This window comes from Stegodyphus dumicola, chromosome 1 (genome assembly GCF_044657685.1).
Source record: "Stegodyphus dumicola isolate Sdum_Otavi_A_Nest chromosome 1, ASM4465768v1".
Classification (NCBI taxonomy): domain Eukaryota; kingdom Metazoa; phylum Arthropoda; class Arachnida; order Araneae; family Eresidae; genus Stegodyphus; species Stegodyphus dumicola.
The window spans coordinates 266,885,029-266,910,070 of record NC_140768.1 but is presented as its reverse complement, the minus strand read 5'-3'; the positions used below and the strand labels follow the sequence as shown (position 1 = coordinate 266,910,070).

The following is a 25,042-nucleotide window of genomic DNA, read 5'->3' as shown; positions in this document are numbered from 1 at the left end:
CCGAATGAGGACCGGTATTTGGCAGTTATTGCCAAAAGAAACTGGCGGAGCACAGCCTCAGACCTGTCTCATCAGCTCTCTTCAGCCACTGGTACGACAATTTCAAGGCAGATCGTGTACAGACGCTTAGGGCAGATTGGTCTATGTGCTCGCAGACCTGTCAGATGTGTTCCGCTTAGGGCAGATTGGTCCATATGCTCGTAGACCTGTCAGATGCGTTCCACTCACTGCAACTCACTTTCGCTTGCGGTTAGCCTGGAGTAGAGAGCATGCATTGTGGACACCGCAACAGTGGGCTTGTGTGATGTTTTCCGACGAGTCCAGGTTTAGTTTGCAGTCTGATTCTTGCCGACCTTTCATATGGAGAGCTCCAGGTACCCGTTACCACCAAGAAAACATCATTGAACGACACCGTTACAGTGGTGCAGGAGTGCTCGTTTGGGGTGGAATTATTCTGGGTTCCAGAACTGACCTGCACGTTCAAATTGGAACCATGACAAGCCAAATCTATCGGGTGGTCATTCTGGAACAACATGTACGTTTGTTTCGGGGCGCCATGGGCACACAATTTGTGTTTATGGATGACAACGCTCGTCCTCACCGTGCAAACATCGTAAGCGAATGCCTTCAATCGGAGGATATCAACCGTATGCACCGGCCAGCATTCTCACCGGACTTGAATCCAGTAGAGCACGTGTGGGACATGCTTGGCGGACGAGTTTCAGCCCGTCAACCTCCTCCTACATGTCTACCGGAACTTCGGAGAGCATTGCGTTTTGAGTGGAGTAATATCCCCCTAGATCACATGATAATTTGATACTCAGCATGCCTAGGCGTTGTACGGACTGTATTGCATCGTCTGGGAGACATACAATGTATTAACAATCATAACAACCATGTAATATTTGTTTTTTGTAAATAGGTTTTTTTGTAATTTGCTCCAGGGAGAAAAAAAAATTCCTACTTTTTTTAATAATATCAAACATATAGCACCTTTTTTGGCTCTTTACCTTTTGTTTAATAAATAAGCTTTACAAATAAGTCAAATTTGTTTTACTTCTAACTCTTCCTTTGCCTGATTTTGCATTATCCTTAATTTATGGACATGAGTGTATTTATAAATGGGAATTTTAAAAGAAAATGTAAAATTTTATTTTTTATATAAATTTCAAGCATAAAAAAGTTTATCACATGTTTCTTAAACAGGTAAATGGTATATAAGCATATTTATACAATACTTCTGTTATATTTTTCACATTAGATCCTCCTAGTTGCTGGTGGCCAGGCTCCTAAGGCCATTCGTAGTGTAGAGTGCTATGACTTCAAAGAAGAAAGGTGGTACCAGTTAGCAGAATTGCCAACTCGACGTTGCAGGGCTGGCCTTGCTGTACTTAATGGTCTTGTTTATGCTGTAGGAGGTTTTAATGGCTCATTACGTGTTAGGACTGTTGATGTTTATGACCCTGTGAGAGATCAGGTAGGATTTAAATTCATTACTATTATATATATATATATATAATGTTAATTATTAAAGAAATGCACACTTTTTTAAAATCACTATTACAAAATGTGTGGTCAATTTTCCTTCAAAAAGAACTTATCTATATAAAATTGATCGTTTTTGCATAACAGTAATAAAATACTAGATACAGTATACTAAACTTACTGTTGCATGCTTACAGGTTTGTTATAGATTGAATGCACATGGAAACAATGATAGCTTGATAAAATTTATTTTTACCAGAAGAAAGTTCTGGAACTTTCCAGAAAGATACTCATACAGTTCTCCTCAGTTTCACAGAGTAGAATCAGTAGTTACACTTCAAACTACTAAGAACAGTAAACACAGCACAGTGCAAAGTGCATCTAAAAAGACAAAGCTCATAAGGAGATCTCTCAATGCTCTGAACTTATGCTGAATTAATAACTGAGAAACTGATATGCTCTCCAATCTTATATAGTTTCCCCCAGCCACCGAGAAGTCTTTAATACCTTCCACTTCTCAAATTCTCAAAATTACTGGAAAACATATGAGGGCCAGATATGGTTACAGTTATAAATAGGAATCAATTGCATTTATTGAATCACAATACTAATTGCAGTTATACAGGGTGCTGGAATGAAATGTGAACAAGCTTGGCGAATTTTGATGATTTCTCACCAAATTTGGCAACAAAACTTAGTCAACAAAACCGCATAGCCAGTTTGGCAATATCTTGCCAATTTATTGAGATACCATTTACTTAATGTTAAATAAACTTCCTCCTATATTCATATTTTTCCAGCAGAGAATCGTTTCTTTCAAGCATTTCATATTATGTTATACAAAAATACTCTAATTTCACTAAAATTATTTACATATATGGAAAATTTATAACAACACTATATAGAATTGCATTTTAGAGCAAATGTAGTCAATAATATTGAGTAATATACTCATATGTTTATGAATAGAGAAAAAAAGTTTCATTTTAAAGTAGTAAATCTGAATAATGCTGTGGTTCCTCTTATGAATGTCACATAATTATTTTATTAGCACTGTTGTAAAAAGTTCATAATTAGGTAAATTATATAGCTTTATTTAATTTTTGATTCAATTTCACCAGGGTATAAAGTGAAGTTTAAATCCAATAAATTTTATATTATTTGTTCATTACCTTTCCTTCTTCATTATTATTATCATCATTATTTTTTATGTTATTATATGAGAAATGAGGGTGGAAAGTTAAGAATTAACTTTTTTCATTTATGCAAGCATATACTATTATACATAATTAATAATAATAAATGGAACTTTTTATTTAAACAGTACTTGCATTTTTCTCTTTGAAGATTTGACCATATAAATTTCTTTAAAAGTTGTATAATTATGTAAAGTACTTGATTCCTTTCCTATGCTGATTCATGTTTATTTGGATTGGATATTCCATGTATTATTCTTTATTTTTACATATCCAAACCATAATAAAATGTCACAGAATAAAAGCTAGTATTAAAATAATTCCCCCCCCAAGTGTGCATCATGTGTGACAGCAAATAATTATTCCAAAACAACTTGTTTGACAACAATTTTTTCTTTCTGTGATACAGAAAATTATTTTATAAGCTGAACCTTGCAGTGGTTATATATTGCAAGTTAGATTTATGTTTTTTAAAAAATAGTTTCCATTGAAAAGATAATAGGGGAGTGTATTAGGAAGTTTTAAGAAATAAACAATATTTTGCAAAAAATAAGTAAATACATAATTTTTTTTTAATTAGATTTGCTTTTATTCAAATATATGCCCATCAGGTGTGTCATCTAAAAGTTAACTCATGTGACTTTCTGGTCATAGCAAAACAGCCTTTTTTCAAAGATGATGAAAACTGATGTTTTGTAATTGTAAGCAAACTTCCTTTGAATTATATAAAATAATTTTTTTTTCTTTTTCTTTCTTTCTTTATATATATATATATATATATATATATAATTTTTTGTAAAATCTTTGTATTAAATTTCCTATGGAATTATATTAAATTTGCTATCGTATGTTGCATTTCCTTATATTATTGGAAATACATTATAAGAATATGCAGCCAGACTTATAAGTAATAATAATTTGGCACTCATAATTAGCACACAGTTTCTAAATTTCCAAACTTTTGAACTAGGTAATGCTTTCCTATTTAATGGATTATTCCTAATAATGAACATCAGTTCCTTTAGCACACTAATGGGAGGCTTTGCTGTTTTCATAATTGTGTTGAAATACGTAGCCTGAAATTTGTGAAACAATTGAAATCATTTTGTCCTGTATTCCATTAGTTTAGTTATTTTAAGTAAAATTTAATCTTTCATTTATTATTCCTACATTCAAATTAATAAAAAGCCTGTTTTCTTTACAGTGGAGTCAAGCTCCCAGTATGGAAGCCCGGCGAAGTACTTTAGGTGTAGCTGTGCTAAACAATTGCATATACGCAGTTGGTGGTTTTGATGGCTCCACTGGTTTAAATAGTGCTGAATGTTATGATGTAAGAGCTGAAGAGTGGAAAACAATTGCTCCCATGAGTACCAGGCGTAGCAGTGTTGGTGTGGGTGTTTTAAATGGTACGCCATGATAAAGTCTTAATTTTGCTGACTTTATTCTGTGTGACAGTGTTTTAATTGATATAATTTTATATTAATTTTTATCGGATACCAACATATACATCTAAAAAAGAAACTTAATATATTTGTGATAAATGTAAATGAATAACAAGCATTTTTCATACAACTTTTATAATGTTGAGCAGCAATATTAACGTAATTACTTTACCATTAGGTAATTTTATCATGGGAAAAATCAAAATTTTCGGGACTGTCACAGAATAAGTAGTGGAAATTCGCAAAACTTTTGCAGCCTGTTATTTACAGTAATAGTTTTGAAGTTAAGGATTTTTGTTAATATTTGGGAGATATGGGGAAAAAAAAGCAGTAAAGCAAATTACTGATATGTAACTAAATATTGTACATTTAGCTGAATTTTTTTTATAAATTAATCAAATTTTCTAAATATATTTTAATGCTATTTTTGATCAAGATTACCATATAATTGGATAATTTTTTATATCTTTTACTGTACATACACTGAGTTTAACTGAATGGCACAGCTTTTTGGATGTCCTCATGAAAACCTGTATTTAAACATCTTCTATCAGTTGAATTTTTATAAATATTTATTTTAGTCTCTGTTTTCTTAAACTTTCATTCATTAAGATAATATTTTTAGTATTAAAGAAAGTAACAGTGTTAAATATTTTAATCATAATTTAATATATACTAAATGACGAAAAATTTCATGGTCAGATAAAGCAGTGATGCCACTTGGTGTTAATTCATTAAGTAGCACATTTTTGAAAAAGGCTCATTTGGCATCAAAATTCTTTATGAACATAGACAGGAAATTATGGAAAACAACTTTTTCTCATGTTCCAAATGTCCATCAAAGCGTATGGTAATTCAGTAAGTTTTCAATTTTTTACCATATTTGTAGTGAATTTTTGTAGATCTTTTAATGGAAAGTAAGAAAAATTAATTAAATATAAAGATAACATTTATATAGAAATTAAAAAAATAATAGAACATCTGGAATTAATGGATTTATTTGACATTGAGGAAGAAATCTAATGTTTACAAAAACCTTAAAAAAAATCTAAAATTTGCACCAAAAATACTGCTTTTATTTACCATAAATGCTACAGATATACTTTTAATAAAAATTAGATGTCTTGACATGAAAATCGCAATGAAGTTGTTCGATTAACTACCAGTAAATAAAGTAAAAATCAAGCTAATGCAATTAATTTCTTCCCACTTGGGTTTGGATATGAGTACATAACTTCTAATTAGTGTTTTATGAGGTTTCAAAACTGTTTCTCAAAAATTATTCTAAAGAAGAAACGAGAATATATAATATTATACTGCTCACAAGAGAAATTGGTATGAAATTAATATTTGCTAGAGGGACTGAAAAAAAATCCCTGTACTGTAGCCACAGCATCATGCTTACATGCTTATGGGTACAACCAAGGTTCTTTAATATACTAAGGTTAGGCCAGGAACGGAAAAAGCATGCCATTGGTTGCTGGTAGTGACGTCACCCGGGAGACAAGACGCATCGGCCAACGCGTCTGCTACATGATTTTGGTAATGGAAAAAATGTAAACTAAAGCAAAATGATCATTTTATATGTGGTAGATGCACCAGAAATACCGGGTATATACTTTCCGATTAAGTATTTTGTTAAAGAAAATGTTTATTTTATGCACAGAATTCGTACGAATGCTGAAAATAATTGTAAACCTTAAATTCTTTTCGTAAAGGAAAGCATTAGAAAATAAAAACGATATTTAAGTTAATTAAGGGAAATAAATATTGTATACCAAGGTATTTTTCAATATTTTTTCGTTGTATTGTTTGCACTAAATAAATCTTGTTGAACAGAACACATGATGGCATAACTGCTAAGACCATGGTAAAAAAAAGTATTCATGGTCAAAAAGTATTATTCTATTTATTTTCATTGCTCATGCACTTTTTTTAATACAAATGAACTTTGACATTCCATGAGAAATATATGATCGTGATTTTCAGTTTAAATTACATATCTCAAGCAAAAATATATATAAAAAGATTTGACTTAACAAATTCATATTTAAATACCATAAAATTCTACAAATTTCTTAATATCCATCATTATACTTTTAAATAGTATACTTATCACATTCTTTTTAAAGTGAAAAGTCACTTCATACTGATTCACTTCAGATTTTAGCAGAAGTGCGTATATTTTCAGTATAATCTAAAAGTACTCTTATAATCCCTTACACTCCCAAGATTTCTATATAACATTTATCCTGACGTGATTATTTGCTATAGTAAATAATCTTCGATATTGGCATCCTATTCTTCCTTCCATACATTAAAAATGGAACAATTAAAATACATTTTCTTACACATATATGCACAATAATAATAATAATAAACTTGCCCTACATCTTAGTTTCGGCCCACCAGCGGCCGAGCGGTAAAGTCGCTGAACACTGGTAGTTCGATCCGAATCCCGCGAACGGGCTGGCAGCATGGGCGTTTTCGTGGTTTTCCTCATGTGTAACGTGTATACAAGCCAGTTTCCCTGAGAAAGTCCTCCACGAAGGCATCACACCTATTACACAGATAGCCCTAGTGTGCTTTGCCATAATTAAATACACCACCACATCTTAATTTCAATTCAGCCTGTACACAAATTAAATATTTTTAATTACTAATGTATTTTTATCAGGTAGTTTCTTAAAATACTTTTGTTATACTCGAAATATGTGTTCAATATTGAATTATTTTTCTTTCTCTTATAATTAAAAACAAGTTATATGGAATCAAAATTAAAACATATGCAGCAGTTAAATAACACTGAACAGAATATCTTACTTACTCTTTCGCTATTTGTATTCTAGCATTATACACAGATTTCTTTTCAGCATGTGTAAGTTTTCAGGTTCAAGCATGTGTAAGTTATATCAATTAAATTACATCACACATACCTGTATGCATCAGTTAAATAACACTGAAGGAAATATGTTACTCACTCATTCGATGTTTGCATCATAGTGTGGTCGAGAAATTGTTCTTTCCTCACGGTGAGGCATGTATCGGTTTACTTAGTTCGCAAAGCTTAACCCTGCTTCAATACATAGTAACCAAAACATGTGAATGAAGTTGGATACGCGAATTTATTAACTAATCATTCAGGTACTCAGTATTGGTAAACATGACACTGAGTTTAAATATCTCACTACGATGTAAGTCTCATACACAAAATGAAGGTTATGATAAAAAATGATTTAAAATGAGAAATTTTTCAATTTAAATGTAAAATAGCAGTAAAATGAAAAATAAATGTAAAATTACATCACAGTTATGTATGAAAACTACATAAATTCATTAAAAAAATAGTTATTTTATCTGGTTGTAAAGAGTGTTTTCCGCCAAAAAACGTATTAACGTGTATAATTCTGACACAACGCTATAGCACAATTCGCCACTTCCGCCTAGGTATAATAGCAAATTAACAACACAAATCAAATCAAACTGTTGATGCAACGAAAGTAAACAAATGCCAAGAACTAACGCTGTCACCCACATGACGTCATGCGTATTTGGCATAACTTTCTCCCTGCACTACGCATCGCTCTTGGGCCCCCCCCCTGGGGTACAACTTTACGTATACAGCTTAGGAAATTCTATAAAAAATGCTGATTTTGTTTTCAATACTGTTAAGCTGTTATTTGGTGTAATCAGTCTTTTATCTTTAGATTATTGTAGTCGCTGAACTCTGTAGTTCGGTCTGAGGTTTGAATCCCGTGAACGGGCTGGCTGCATGGGTGTTTTCATGGTTTTCCCCATGTGTAACGTGTATACGAGTCAGTTCCCCTTAGAAAGTCCTCCACAAAGGCATCCCTCCCCTTAGGCAGATAGCCCTAGTGTGCTTTGCCATTATTAAATAAACCAAACCAAACTTAGATTATTTTAAAAGTATTATAATTGTGTTTTATTGTTTACTAATGTTTAGCCCAAAGGGCCAGTTTGCCCAGAAAGGCTATTAATTTTGTTTTGCATTTTGCTTCAGTTCACTTTTCAGATTGTTGCTACCAAATATTAGAGCCCAGCATTACATTTCAAGAAATTAAATGATGAAGAATCTGCATGAATGTATGTATGTTTCTCATGCTGCCGAAAAAAAGGGGGGCACTTAGAGACATCAAATTTTGAATAACATAGTCCTGTATTCAAATATGGGCATTTGGAAGCCCAAATTTGGAATTTGTTATATCTGTTTTTCATAGTTGGTCAAACATTAAAGAGTTTTTGATTAACAAATTCAACGAGTTTGAAGCAAGGAATGGCAACACCGGACCCTGGGGGGGGATTTTATGTCCAGCACATGAGACTGTGTATCGGAAAGTCTAAATGTATGCTCTTTTAAATATTTTGGATAATGCTGTTAAATTGATTTTTACGGTTTAAGTGCAAAGAACATGATATTTAATTAGTAAAGGTAACACACAAAACGTTAAAAAATGTCCCTTTTGGGCATAATATAAAATTTATTTTAAAAATATTTGTCATAAAATTTTATTTACACCTAATTTCTGAATTGTATTGTAGGTTTGCTGTATGCTGTTGGTGGCTATGATGGAGCTTCCCGGCAGTGTTTAGGCACTGTTGAACAATATGATCCTGATACTGATACCTGGATGCCTGTTGCAGAAATGTCTGCACGACGAAGTGGTGCAGGTGTTGGAGTTATGGATGGACTTCTTTATGCTGTTGGTGGGCATGATGGACCTTTAGTGAGGAAGAGTGTAGAATGCTACAACCCTGAATCTAATTCTTGGACATCTGTGGCAGATATGATGATGTGCCGCAGAAATGCCGGTATGAATATTTTTTTAGAAATAGTTATAATATAAATATGCTAAAGTTATGAAATATTCAAGAACAAATTTATTACCTTTCATAATTTTTTCATGCTAATTTTGACTGATTTCTGAGAAGCTTTTAGAAAATTACAGAACAAAAGCTGCTAAAGTTTGTGATTTTAATTAAAATAAAACAATATTAATATTAAATTTTTTGCTGTCTGTTGAAGGTGCCTATTAAAGGTATCTCTGTAAATTTTGCAATAAAGATATGTAAGTTTTTTTTTTGGTTTGTTTGTTTTTAATTAAGCATATATTTTACTAAGTGGAATGTTTGCTTTTCAGTAACCATATAGCAAGTTAAAATTTTTATTTACAGAACCTTTCCATCCAAAGGATTCAAACTGTTTTTACAGAATTCTCTATCTTATTTATTGAAATTTGATGGTAGGAAGTTCTTCTCTAATATCAATATTTCAAGAAATAAAAACATATAGCCTCTTTTCCCAAACACTGTACACATCAGATCTTATTTATAATATACATGTTCTTTGTTTATTGTTTTGTTGTGTTGTTCTTATAAGCAATGTTTTCTTCATAAACCCATGCAGCTTTTAAGTATTGAACCACTAGATTTTTGCTTACTTCGTAGAAATTGTATTGAATTCTTAATCTTATTCAACAAGCTGAGGTAAATGTTATGCAACACTCTCTGGCTAAGTGCAATAAAATAAAATCTTTTGATGTCATGTTGGAGCTACCTGAGAATTCTTTAAATATACTTAGTGGGTGATGCATCCGTTATTACTTCTGCATTAACAAACTGAGTGTCATAAAATGCACTTTTAAGAAATGTCAAAAAACTATTCTGACTTGAACAGGGTTCGTAGTGGTCCTTATAAGTGCTTATAAGTCCTTATATTTGAAAATATAATATAAAGGCCCTTATAGGTGCTTACATTTTCTTTAAAGCCCTTATTTTTTTTGTTTTTAGTGCTTATTTTTTGCTTTTAGTGTTTTTTTTTAAATGAACGCGCAATTTTTCCCGGTACCAAAGCCGAAACTAAATAAACAAATTTCTTCCTAATATGGAATGTCAGATTGTGAATCATACTCTCGGAAATAGCTTTTCCCCCTTTCTCTGCATTAACATAACCTCTGGTGTGCGCGGAGAGTACAGACAGGTGCCCGTCGTTCTGTTGGTCAAAGAATTGCGAAAGCAGTACAAAATTCCGGTACATTTAGCATTCTTTTCTTCCCACCCAAATACTACACACGTTTGAATTTCTATCAAGATCTTAATAATTTGCATTCTCATTCCCCTTGGTCAGTTCATATTCGTGTTTATTATGATATTATGATCGTTATGCTTATATTATGAGCATATGTATGAATGTTTGTAATAACATAGTTGCAGTAACTGCTGAAGTATAGTAAACTTCCAAAAATGGTTGTGTTTTAACACAGATTAGCTTTCTAATTAATAATATTTGGAATGGCATAAATAAAGGGAAAGTAATCGAATAGTCAAAATAATAAAATAATTTCATTTTTTTGGCCAATACATTATACAGTACGAAGGTTGGGAGGTTCTCCCCTTTCTCCGCAAAATATCGAATATTGAAACTGTTACAGTTCGTTGCAAAATAAGCAACAGACCTTTTTTTTTTTTTTTTTTTTTTTTTTGTCAGTCACTTTCCAATTTGGATTGAATAGGACTAAAAGTTTTGCGGTCTACCAACCCAAGCGAAGAATGATTCTATTCCGGAAATTTAACGCAGTCTGTTGAAAATTAGAATGAAAAACACCCCAAGTCTCTTTCTTTTCCTTGATTTAGTTCTTTATTCTCCCAATATCGGCAGCTGTTGAATCCTATTGCGTAATATCATGTGGGGAAGAATTACGGCGCACATATTGCGCAATAACGTTTGCGATATTTTGCAGAGATAATTAATTTTGATGTTCGGTCCGAGATTTGTTTATGAACACTTAAAAGAGTTTTACTGTGCTTGCTAAGCAGAATATTTTTCTGTTCCGTTGGTTTGTTTTGATATGATGCACATATCAAAATGTCAAAAGCATTTATTTAGCGGAAAAATCTAAAGAACGGCTACAGTCTATCCCCCCCCTCCGCTCCTCTTTTTCAAGTTATGCTCGACTGTCCGAATATTCGCCAGTTTTCGAGTATGCGGGTAGTTAAGCTTTTACTGTTAAAGGAGGACTGCATGAAGTAAATTTCTGTCTTCTGATTTCAGAAATGTTCCTCTTTTTTTAAAATTACTTTGCTTGCAATATCTGTTAAGGAAAAACTGGTATACGATGAAAATTTAGAAAATGTTCAGAATTTAGATTTAAATTAGTTAAATATCAATATGAGTGAAAAAATAAATTGCATTTATTATTAAGTTCCAAGTGAATAGAATAAATATGCCTTATTATTTATTTCCTCTATTTTGAACTGAAATTTCATCATTAAACCTTGTAATATAGTTTAGTTGTGCATAGTTTTTTTTCTCTTATTGTAAACTAGTTCTATAAATTGAACTGTTATTTAAAATTTTAAAAAAAGTAATTATTTTCCATGGTTGAGGTTCCCCCTTTCTCTGCCCATGCTTATTCTCTCTTAATAAATACTGCATTTCTCATATTTTAAATTACGAGTCAAATTTTTGAAGTTACGCAGTTGTGTATAATGTAATTAGACAGGTGCTTATTATTATTTTTTTTTTTCTTAAAATGTGCTTGAAAAGTGCTTATTTTTTGAATTAAAATGTGGCTATGAACCCTGTTGAAGCAGATTCTGTGTAATGCAAAAATTTTGTACTAGATGTAATGACAGAAAATTGTTCCATCTGTTATTTAAACAGATTCCATATTTTGTTCTTAAATAGCTAAAAATCAGCAGAAGACAAGCACCAATTTGAAAGTACCCTAAAAAAGAAAAATTTCTAAATGTAGTTGTTATAATTTTGCTAAGGAGGAATGGATACTTGTGACATGAAAAAAGCTAGGCTTGTGATTAAGTGAATTCAGTGGGAGATTTTATTTTCATTTCTTTTAGATAATTTATTACATAGGATAATTTATTACAAATGAAAAAAATAGCTCATATTCCTTATTAAAAGAATGGAAATTATTCTGGTTAGTGGAATTAAACTTTAAAAAAATATTATTAAAAACAATGCTTTTCAGGATGTTTTTTGATTACTGTGAATTGTTCATCGTGCAAAGCAGTAGGAAAGTGAATAAGAATCCTTGGCTGTGATGTCAGTGAAGCATAATAGAGTATGATGCATTTATATGATAATTTGCTGCTGGTCTATAGGATAGAGCTACTAAATGCCAGTTGCTCTGAATTCATTTGCACTAAAACAAGCAGTTCTATACAGGCTTTTCATGATTATTTTTAATATAATATAAAACTGAGGCAAATTTTCAGAAAAAAATTCTCCATAAAAGTCATTTTCTGTCACTCAAAGAACTATTGCTAATGCCAAAATTTTAAAAAAGAATTTGTACAACTAGGTATATATATAATGCCAGTTTTCTACTGAAATTTCCTTACATAGACTGAAATTGCAAATCATCATTTCAGAAATATTTACTGTAAAGCAATGCTAGGAATTTTAGAAGTACTACTTATAAGGAGTATGTTTGGAAGAAGAATTTGATCCAAAAAAAATGTGTAAAATCTTTTGAGACTTTCATCTAACCAGTTAAAAAGAACTAATATACTTTAATGTTGTTATACTACTATTTTAATAAACAATAGAAACTACGGTTCTCTTTCCTATTGTTGACAGTAGTGGATTTCATTTATAAGAATTTCTGTAAGAAATTTATTCATTTCTTTAGTATGAGTAAAAGTTAGTGTATCTACATTTCAAGTGAAATGACAAAGTTATTCGACTGACGTATTCTAATTCTTGTATGCATCTTTTTTCATAGGACATCCAAAGTCCATGATCCAACAAGATTCTTACATGCAATGTCCCATATTTCAGCTTACTTATTGCAGCTTGCTATCTGAAATTGATTGGGATATTTGCTTACTGATACATTGCTATTTTTCAGGTAAAATTTTCCCTTGCAGTGTGAACTTACTTTTTGATACCCAAGTGATATATATTATTTTCATCATTTGGCTAATTCCTGCAAAAGCTGTGCTGATTTTGATAAATTCATTCCTATTTTAAATTTGCATCATCAATTCAAATTTTTCTAAATTGATAGCAATTTGCTGCTGCTGAAATCTCCTGCATAAAAATAGCATGTGTGTTATTTGTCGATTTTTTTCATTCCAACTTAACTATTCAAGGACATCTTAAACATCTCAGAAAATAATATCCTAGTTTTTACAGAAAGAAAAATCTTTATGGACGCAATGAGTGCATTACTAAGTCTCAAATCATTCTTTGCCTTTTAATATTTTTTTGTTTTGTAATGAATAAACAACATCAGAGCATCAGTCCAGATCTCCCATTGGGAAATTCTGTTTCCATTCCATTAGGTTTGGCTTCCACAAGACCTCCTCCCCCCCCCAGAAGTTGGCTAAAGTGCTTAGTTTTTTTTTTTTTTTTTCCCTCTTACAGGAAAAGAAACCCATCAATTCTGAACACATGCTGTAACATTTCACTATCTTTAAAACTAATCCACATTTCAGTTGAAAAAATATAAACCTATATGAAACTAAGGCAGCAAAATATTCTTTATGTAGACAATTAAATAAGCATTTTTGCCTGAAAGAAGTTTTGAATAGTTTTCAGTTCTGAGAACTTCAGGCTTTTTATATTTTAAATGATAAATATTCATAGAACAAATTACTGAATTTTATATCATTTTCTAGTATATTGATAATTTAGAAAAAAATGTTTTGTTTATGAGAATTTTGTTTATTCCAATGCATTTAAATGTGAAAATAAAAATAGGTATTTGAAACTTTTTTATGAGAATTCAAATGTGTTCTGTGCCAGTTGTTTTATTATTGTTGTTCTGTATTTTAGCAGTGTATTATATAATAAATGTAAAAATTATTTATGCAACCATTTAAATGCTAAAGACAGTAGATCTTCAGATATGTGGACAAACTCTACAGCTTTCTAACATTAAAAAAATTCAGTTAATTGGGTTGTCTTTTTTTTTTTTTTTTTTTTCTTTAGACCAAGTACAGTAAAATCTGTCTAAAACTGATATTTTTTTTTCAACAAAATTATGTTTTATTTACTAGCAAATTATAACTGACTGCAAGTATACTATGCATTTCAAGTCAAAATGCAGTTCTACTGGAGGACATGGAAAGGGAATTGACATAAAATAACCATGTTTATTTTTAATCTATTTTTACAAAAGAAATGCTTTTCATGTCTAAGCAATGACTGATACAATCAACGACTTCACATAACAGGTAGACGACTCATTCCACAAGGAATTCGTCTGCTAGCCGACCTCAACATATATCACGCGATTTAGGTCTTGGTGCTCTTGGGGAATGATAGCTTAGGCTGTTCATAGCTGGTTTGGTGCATTATTCAATTTTTTACAATTATTTTTAGATATAACTTAATGCTTTTCTTCCTGAATATTTTATCTAAATTTTTAATAATTGCTTTAAACTATTTGCACTATTGTTTAAGATGTTTAGATTAAATAATTTTAGGAAGAAAATCTGAAATAAATAATAAAAAATTGAGATGGAAACTTTATTTTTTGAATCACATTTAAAAATTTAAAATAGTTAAAATTTATTGCAATACTGTTATATGTAATATTTGAGGGGGTAAAAAAACTCTTATTTTTAATGCATTGCATCCTGAAAAGAAAAAGAAAATCACATTGTTATATGTGTACTTATGCAATTGATGAAATATATATTTAATTCAATATAAAATTTTATTTAATAATTTTAGAAAGAAAATTTTAAATAAATAATAAAAAAATTGACATGTAAACTTTATTTTTTGGATAATATTTAAAAATAAAAATAGTAAAAATTAATTGCAATACTGTTATAATAGTTGAAGGGGTAAAAAAATCTCATTTATTTTTAATGCATCGCATCCTAAAGAGAAAAAGAAAATCACATTGTAATATATGTACTTATGCAATTGATGAAATATATACTTACAGACTATTGACTTTCAGCTGGAACTATAAACTATTACTGTCCAAACTTATAATATAGTTTATGGTACAAAAAGAATAAATTATACTAAAATCTTATTATAGAAAAATATTTTACTTTCTTATATTTAAGCAAACATAATTTTACTTAATAAACTTTGTTCTATCGAAGCAGTCTGGTGTAAAATGTTTCGAACATAACTTTGAATACTTAGTTACTTTCAAGTTTTCATGTTGCAGTTGTACTTCCCATTGTTCCCCCCCCCCAGAAAAAAACTTAATTGTACTAAAGTAGCAAATGAAGTATTAAATTACACACATATATGTATGCCAGGTCATACAGGTATACTGCCGAAGAATGGTAATTTTTCAGAATCATTTAAGAATTCTGAAAGTACATGCTGAAAAATATCATGAAATTTTAAAAGTGTAGTGATTTTTCATTGGAAGGAAATGTAATTAAATATACCTGTAACTAGAGTAAAAAAATAATGTAATTGTCTGCATATGGTAGGGGGGGCATTTTTCCTGCTTTTATTACATGAGATTTCTTATTTTGTAAATTCTGTATTGGAATGGAAATCGAAAGGGTCCTTTTGGACCACCTTAAAGTTCTCTTAAAATTCTTTTACAATAGCACATACATTCAAAAACAGAATTTGTAATACAACAACTTACAGCAAAGGGTGCCTTTTGGAGAAAAGAGGGTCAAGTTCAAATTTAAAAGAAAATTTGAGTCACTTTCAAATTAGATTGTTGATGATGGTAGACGGGAAAAAAATTCTGCTCAAGGCAATGTTGATCAAAGTTACTTTGATTTTGTCATCAAGAATTCTTTCTTCATAAAAATATATTAACAAACTCAATTATATTACACTGCATGTAGGTTAAACTTCTAAAGTGAGCATCACCTCCCTTTTCTTGAGATTATATTGCTGGAACAAAATAATGCAATCTTAATTACTGATTTCCACACTCGTGTCATGGGGGAGATCAATACATTTTATTAACTACAACAAATATTTTATATTGAACATTTATCAAGCGATAACAAACTTCAACTCAGAATTTATCATTAGGATTAAACAAAACAAATCGATATTATAGATAAAAATTCTCTCTCTTTCTCTCCCCCCACCTTTTTTTTAATAATTACTATTTAAAATATTGTAAATTTTCACATGATATTTTTTCAATTACGATAAATTTCCAACAGCATTGCAGATGAGACAGAAGTATAGTCCACATTATTTTTATTTAATTGATTTTATAGAAAATAATGATAAAGCACTGAGCTTTATAAAAATAATCTGATTTTTAAAATAATGCTGTTTAAATGTTTATGTTCAACATTGCATGCATCAAGATTTTCAGCTATTTTTTAATAAAGTAAACATATCGCACAATCTTTTCTCAATAATTTAATAAAAATAATAGCATTTTTTCTTTTTTTATCGTAGGCAGTACTGCTGACTGCTGAGACCAAAAAGCATACGATTTGGTGCAAAAAGGTTAGCGCCAATTGGCGCAGCTTTGTATTTCAACGGAGTACACGGAAAAAGAATATGAAATTCAATTATTTGAAAAGGGTGATTCCAGTAAATAGTGTCAGAGTACTTAATACATTTTGATGCTAATAATACATGCTGAAAATGCCATATACAGCAGCAGTTTTCTTATACAGTATGGCTGAAATTTTCCAACCAATCCAACAGAGATAGTAAAAAGAAAAAAAAAACTTTAAATAAAATAATAAATCATGCAGTTTTAACTTATTTATGAAAGGTTACAGGTTCTCCTTTTACAAAACTTTCTTTACATCCATAGGCGCTGCAGCAGATAACCATTTTTTCTTAAATTTTATGTGACCAAGCAGAGCAGTTGTCTTTCATCCCATAGAAATGAATGTAAACTATTTCCGGACTTTCGGAATTTGACCAGCAGTCACGTCACACTAATGCTGGAACCGGTTGGAGGTTGCACATACGCTCTCTATTAGTATTCATCTTGTTGGTTACAATACACAAATAATGTAGATTATGTAATTTCTTTTCTATTAATATTTACCAAATGCTGCGAGGGGGGGGCAGACAAAATTCAAATTGCATTTTTCATGTCTTGAAAGCTCAACTTAGGATATATATTAGATTTATATATAGCATTGTTCTAACATATGTATTTTTGACACAAAATCGGATTTTTTTCTGAAATAACATATCAATATAACAAATTGGAATGAACTTGGAATAACAATTTCATCAAGCAGGCCAGTAGAAGGGAAGATATAGAACTGTCCCCTTTTTTTTTCGTGCAGTGTACCTGTCATACACTTTATCTAGTTTAACAGCATTTTAAAATTCTTTGTTATATGATCTTTTTAATGAATTTAGTTCTCCAAAACATTCAATGCATATAAACAAATTTAATAATTGTATTTTTAATTGACTTAAAATATAGTCATCCAGACAATTGGAATTCTTCCATATGTGTACAAAAGCTTTTATTTGTTCTTAAGAATAGGAGTTTTCTGTTCTTGCTCTCAGAACAGTAATGGCTTAAAAACCTCAACATTCATTCAGACAATATTAGTTCTAAAAGGACTCAAACAAGAAATATGCAAAGGTTAATTTTTTATTAAGATTCAAAGCTTATTTAGTTAAGGAAGCTTAATCACGAAATATGCAAATTTTAGTTATTATGCACTTTAATATTAGCTAAGTCCCAAAGAATTTTAAAGGCATATTTAGTAGCTAAACTTGAAGCTTACTTTTAGTCCACTTAAAAATTAATCATTTATGAAAGTAAAGATATGCAGTTTGGTGCTAATTAAGAGTTTCACTGGACCTCACTTAAGGCACTTGTCTCAACAGCCAAAGGTCTGCAGTTTGATGTGCCATCATTTCAGTATTTCCTACTTTCATCAGTAGTTCATGAAAACATCATCATAAAAACTACGTAATGAGTTGTTAAAAAAAAAAAAATGTTTTAAAGTTGCTTTCATGGTTAAAACATGTATTGTAATGCATCAGTCATTGTATGCCTAAGTCAGTGTTAATTTGGCAGTTTATCCAACCATTGCTAAATTGGAGCGAAATCAACAGCTGCCTCATTATTTTCTATTCTGACCTCTTTTGTCCTTTGACATCTTTATCCTTGAAATTTCTGTTACCATTTATAGAAATACTGTCACATGTGCAGTTTTTTTTTTTTTTTTTTTTTTTTCATAAACATACTTTATAAATAATAAATTTCAGAAGCATTTAGCTTTTCAGCTCACAAAAATATATTAATGGAGAAAATCTCAAACTGTGGGAGCTGGATTCAACTAAGTGTTTTTAACATGCAGGCTGCACTTACAGTAATGGATGAAGTAAAAATCACTTTGAGAAAGAATGTAGCACATACCTAATTTTTTTTGTATGTATTGACACTTTCTTTTTTATCCTAACTTTTAACTCCACACTCTTCAGATTTCAAATATGGATAACCCTGATGGTTTCTGAGTAATTTTTCACATTTTCAAAAAGAATTATTTAAAAATTCTGCTCTTGTAATCTATCCTTACACAAGCTAGAGCCACCCTTAAGTACCTGTAGTTTGACCCAAGTTCCATGCAAGGCCATGATTGGAGAATAGACTATCTACTGAATCTTTCATGAGGAGATATGTAAAACCTGACTGCTTTTATTTCCAAATGTAAAGTGGGAAAAATATTAGTTTAAGATCATTTATAAATTGTATCTTAATCTTTCATATTTGTTATTATATATGTATGTATATATATATAATTGAAAAGAATATAAATGAAAAATTATTTCCTAGGAAATTTAAAATATAATTTAGATCGTAAATATGTATAGAAATTGTGAATAATAATTCTCTTTTGATAATTGTTTAAATTTGCTTTTTATTATTTTGAATTTTAATTACCAATTCCAATTTTAATTCATTACAAATTCCAGTTTTTGATTTCTACAATGGTACACATTTACTATAGGAAGAGATACTATAGGTTACTAAAGAAGATAACTGTTCATTAATATATTCTCTATTAAATTAAATTTTTAATCTTATCAGTGATAGTGCAGGATTTTACTTTTTTAAGTCCTTTTAAAACAAAATCTGAAATTCCTTAAAGTTTCCCTCCTTGTATTTCTTTACAATATACATATATAGAGAGAGAACATAAAGGAAATTATCTCCTTGGAAATTCAAAGTGAAATTTAGAAATCAAATGTGCACTGTTGGGATAATAAATAATTGGCAATTTCCTTTATATTCTTTGTTATTTTATTAAGTTTCACTTTTTACTTTTATTTAAATAAATTTTAAAATTCACTAATTAAGAAAGTTTTTCTTTACCAGTATTATATATATACAATCAAAAGTCGTTAATTCGGACACCCATAATCCGGACCTCAAAGCTAAAAGCTTTCTGTGCATGAGCCGCGTTGACACATGCACATAGGCGTTTACGCATGCGCTTAAGACCTTTACGACTGCGCATATGCATGTGCGCAAGCGCAGAGTACGTTTTCGCGTGCGCGTTTTATGTATAACGGACGGTATAAGCTAAAATTATTTAATTATCTATTTCAGTTAATGTTGATGATTGCGTTGTTCCTTAATCTTCGAATTAGATCTGGCTTATTATTTTTTGCAGACTGTAAGAGCAATTTTATAAAAGTAAACTTGAACTTTCGATTATGTCAAATAGAATTTCCGATGCTGGAGCTCCCAAAGGATCTACAAAACGAAAGTATGTTTCGATGTCCATCAAACAAAAAGTGGAATTGCTGCAAAAAATTGATAAAGACATGAAGAAGGTGACAGAGAGGTTAGTGAAAACGAAAAAATTTCGATTGACAAGTTAGTCGGTATTCTCGGCACAGCAAATACGGGACTTGAACAGCGGAACTTTGTAACTGAACAAGAAATTATGTCTGTTTATAGAATTAAAGGGAAAGTATTATCACATAAAACGAAGCAACTTAAATAACTTACATTGAAAGAAATGTTTAATAAAGTAAACAAATAAATATTAAGCTTTTTTTTTTTTTTTTTTTTGTAAATTTTGATACCCTTTAGATCATAATTGTTCTTTATTTCATAAATTACGGTTTCATATTTTTAATTTTAGAATTTCTACATGCCATCTTACGAGATTTAAACTGATGATCTATAATCCGGAATCGCCGAAGTCCCGACGAGTCCGGATTAACGACTTTTAACTGTATATATGTTTATAATACTAGTGAAGCATATATATATATATATATATTACACAGAGAGTGTTTATACATTTTTAGAAAGAATTTGGAGCTATGTAATTAATGTTTAAAATGTAAGGAGTACTTTTTTTAAATGTTCAGTCTGATAGCCTTTTTATTGGGCTAGACATTTGCGTCGTAATTTCCATGATAATAGAGCTTTTTGCAAAATTTCCAGTGATATTAATTTCCATTCCTTTTGTACTAATTTCCAAAGTTCATGAACTATGGCAGATTTCTGCTGAGAAAGAGCTTATATCAGGAGAAAAAACACACAGTACTTTAGAAGTGAAATGTAAGGGGATTTTGCAGGAATGTGTTAAAGAGATATATATGTGATACCTGTATCAAATTTTTTACTAGGAATGCAATCGTACTCTTTCATGTATGATTTGTTGCTTTGTCTTGATTTCTCTTTCTTTAAAAGTCATTAGGATAAAGAAATGAAATCTCCTTAAATGTCAGATATAAAACTTTATCTTGATACTATGTTAAGTGATTTAATTTTTTTTCCCATTTTTCTTATTTTTAATTTTCTATCATAAGAGAATCTTGTGACAATCATAAACCACTTACTTAAACTTTCATTGCATTGACAGATTCAAGTTTGTGAATTTTTTTCTACATTTTTTCAATAATAAGAACCCCCCCCCCTTTTTTTTTTTTTTTTTTTTTTTTTTTTGTTACAGTTATTTAGGTAAACTCGTGCTTCATTCACAAGGCATTTCTGTTTATCTCCTGTTAAATAGTTTTTTATACAAGGTTCTGTAAATTATTCTGTGTTGAGTCACAAGCCTGGTCAAAAACTGGTGGACATTTAGTTTTTTAGCTTTTTAAGTTGTAAATCTTGGTTAATAATTTTTTTTTATTGTTGCTACAAATGCATTTAAAGACTTTGCAATTGATTTCTGCATTGTCGGATTTTCCCTTATTACCAATGTTTTAACTTCAGAAACTGAATTTACCTTTTCCATATATTCGCTTAGAATCGTCTTTCATTGTAGAAATAATGATTGAAAGTTTTTCCCTTTATTATTATTTATTGTTGCTTATTTTGCACTTAGAAATACCATGCATTTCACAACATTTTTTAAATTATGGAGCAGGAATATTTTTCTTCAAAAAGTGCAGAAACATATCCTTCTAAGCCCACCAGAGTGGTAAAAGACCCTGAACACTGGTAGTTTGATCCAGGGTTCGAGTCCATGTAAACAGGCCAGCTGCATAGCCATTTCATGATTTTCTCCATGTGCTATATGTATATGAGCCAATTTCTCTTAAAAAGTCTTCCAAGAAGTCATCCCTCCTTTCTGGACCTTGAGTGCTTTGCTTATAATCAAACAAACCAAACCAAATCACATCCTTCAATCTACATCTTGTTTACGTGCCTTATTTTGAAAGAAGAATAAATTTAAAAGTAACTGATATTTCTAATTTTAAATAAGCTGTTGCCAGAAATTTTTATTCCGAAACATTTACTTTTATAAAACTCTTTATCAGAATCATTCTAAAAATGTATAAACACCCTCTGTGTATATGCATAACATTGCTGTTATGATCTTCAGATCAGTTATGTTAGTTTATTAATTTTTCAGTGCAGTGCTTATTTACTTATTAGATACTAAGATATATCTCATTTACATATTAGTAATTCATTATCTTATGTTTCTATAAGGTGTAATAGCTGTTGAAGGTCTCCTTTATGTTGTTGGCGGTGATGATGGTTCTTCAAATCTGTCATCAGTTGAAGTATACTGTCCTAAAACAGATTCTTGGAGCATGCTTTCTTCCTTCATGACTATTGGTCGAAGTTATGCTGGTGTTGCCATTGTAGATAAACCAATGTGATCTGAAAAATGGTGGGAATTATCTCATGCCACTATTCTTATCTGTGAATTAATGTACATATGTTGTTATAAATATTGGTGTTTATATTTATTTATCTTACTTTTTAAGTCTGCATTTTTGTTTTTGTCTTTTTAGTTAAATGGCCCTTGGTGGTAATAACCAATTAAAAATACAACGAAAGTAAATTTCAAAAGGCTTCCCATATATTTTTTTAACTAAATTTCATTAATACTCTTAAAATTTAAGAAATTGTTTCTTTTCATTAAATTGCAGTGGTATGGGTATAAAGATTTATTTTAACTAATTACCCATTCCTTTTAAATGGTGATGAAATTCTTAGAATGAATTAATATATATATGATGGAAAGTCTATTTTGGTAAATCAAATGGAAATATGTTGTTCCTTATTTAATTTTTCAGATAGAACCATATCTGTAAATTAGTGTGTATATGAAATTTTTAAACCAAAAGTTTGATACTTCAAATATTTTGAAGTCAGTTTGTAAAAAATGAGAATGACAGAGAAAATATGCTTTTTATTTTACATTCTGCTTGTTGTTTTGGACAGTAATAGTCTAATTGCTAGTCTAATTTTAGCTTTTATAGGTTTTATTCATTTTTTTATTATTCATCTGTCTATATTTTGTGCATGAGATGTTAATTGCATATAAGCACATATATCTATCATCTTAGTAAATTAATGAGGTTTTACTAAACCAACTAGCATTTTCTTGTTTCATATAAACAACTCAACCTTCCTTTTCTTTAATAATGCACCTAAGTCTGCAATATTATGCTGTTGTTAATAGTCATGTTTCTTTAAACATTTGCCATCTTAGTGTCTCAAATTTTTGTTCCCTGTCAAATAAAGAAAATTTTATGATCAATTTATTCTTACTTATATTCAAAACTTGGCACATACAAATATGCAAACATTTTGATTAATATTCCTCTGACTATAAAATTTGAGGTGAATAATGATTAACATTATTATTATGAACAAAAAATAAAGAGCTCGAATCAGACCAAAAATGTTTCAGTTCAGACATACTTAACATATTAACTAATGGTTAATTATTTTCCAATGCCATCCCCCAATATATATCTGTAGTTTTAAACTATGTAAAATTATGTAAGCTCCAACTAATATCAATAGATATCAAAATGTTAATCTGTTCCCTTCAGTCTTGTTTTTTCTTATAGTTTTATTTACACTTACAGTACTTCCAGTATGCATTTATAAATTACGTATGATTTTATTTTATAGGAATAAGCGTACTTCTTGTGTTTTTGCTTTGCACCATTACTATGAGTGATAGCTTCAGTTTTCATGATTTTGTTAATTTCTGACACATTTAATTCTGGAATTGAGGGGGAAGAAGCTGTAAAACAGGAAATAAGAGAAGGTTAAATGCAGTTTTCTGAAGACATTTGTTGTTTATCCGTGGTTGCAGCAGCTGGTTATATGTTTATTGAAATATTATTATCAAAGCGAATGCAAAAGCACCATTTTTGAAAAGTTAATATATTTTTGGAAAATAGGTATTTTCATATAATAAAATATGAAAATATTTTATTATATGAAATAAAAATATTTCATATATTAAAATAAGAAATAAAATAAATAAAAAAAATAAAAAATAAATAAATATTTCATATATTAAAATAAGGATTGATGACCAAAAATTCATGATTGTTTAATTTTTCTTTTCATAAATGCACTTAAATGATCATAACGAGAATATGAATGGGCACTAAAAGAGAATGCAAATCTCTTTTTAGGACCTGTGGTAATTTTTTTTAATGGACAGAACTTTTGCTGATCTAAAATTAAATTTTTGCAAATTTTAAAATCATATTGAATTTTTATCTTAACTGAAACAGAGGAATAAATATATAAAGTTTTCCCCTTAAAAGTATAAAAAAATTTCAACTAAAATGAGAAACTCTTAGAATCTAATTATGCATATCTCAAAAATAAAAATCTTAACAATAATTCTTGATTTAATTTTCCATTACAAACCTTTAGTAACAAAATTTATATTGTGAATAGAAAAATGTTAAAGTATCCATATACCTGAGATGAAAAGATTGACATCAAATGGTTGTAAAAAGATGTTTAATATTTACATTCATTGTAGTTTAGTGGTAAATTAAATCCAACTATGTTGATAATATAATATAAGAACCAAATCATTTTTAGAGGAAATTTTTAATAGCTCTTATCCAACTAGCATGTAAAATCAAAAGGGAGAAGGTACAGTCAGGAGTCTGCAGCAAGCAAAAAATCACCTCTTGTTTAATGTGTGTCCATAGCGCCATTTTACTTTGTTTACTAATAGATGGCTACTTGCTAAAATCTCATTAACCTGAGTCTAAATAAGAAAGCCTAAGTTTCATATTACAATTACATAATTTATTATGAAGAATGGCTTCCAATATTAAGTCAGGATATTGATGAGTAATCTCAAAATATGTGATACATGCTTTCTCATATTTATGCTATTTTGTGCTCAAGTATTTTAAGCATTTTAATATTCTTAAAGAAGTTAAGGACTAATTTCTCAATATGGAAAAGGGTCTCTACTTGGAATTATTTATAGATGGATAAAGGCAGATCAAATGAATTTTACCGATGCATTACAATAAGCTAGCATTTCCCAACCATAGTTCCTAAGAACCCTAAGGTTCTCCAGGAAGTAGGAAAATAACACCAGATTTTTTTTTTTTTTTTTCCTGATTTGTATAGCACTCGGGGGGAACTTTGGTGAGGGAAGAGGGTGTGACTTATAAGAGTATAGCTGATGACAAGTGAAAAACTGCTTGTGGCTGTTTGACTGTGCTGAGTTAGACTTGTCAGACATCAT

General features: G+C 30.0%; 1 protein-coding gene across 1 annotated transcript in view; it reads left to right on the top strand.

The window, feature by feature from the left end:
- The window catches only part of LOC118195053 (kelch-like protein 2), a 61,286-nt gene extending 38,224 nt beyond the window's left edge, over positions 1-23,062 (top strand). Inside the window, exons 7-10 of the mRNA XM_085806621.1 lie at positions 1,262-1,477; positions 3,886-4,087; positions 8,684-8,953; positions 22,003-23,062. Coding sequence (XP_085662747.1) covers positions 1,262-1,477; positions 3,886-4,087; positions 8,684-8,953; positions 22,003-22,310 — 996 coding nt within the window. The 3' untranslated portion in view covers positions 22,311-23,062. The remainder of the gene's footprint in view (positions 1-1,261; positions 1,478-3,885; positions 4,088-8,683; positions 8,954-22,002) is intronic.
- The last annotated feature ends 1,980 nt before the right edge of the window (positions 23,063-25,042 follow it).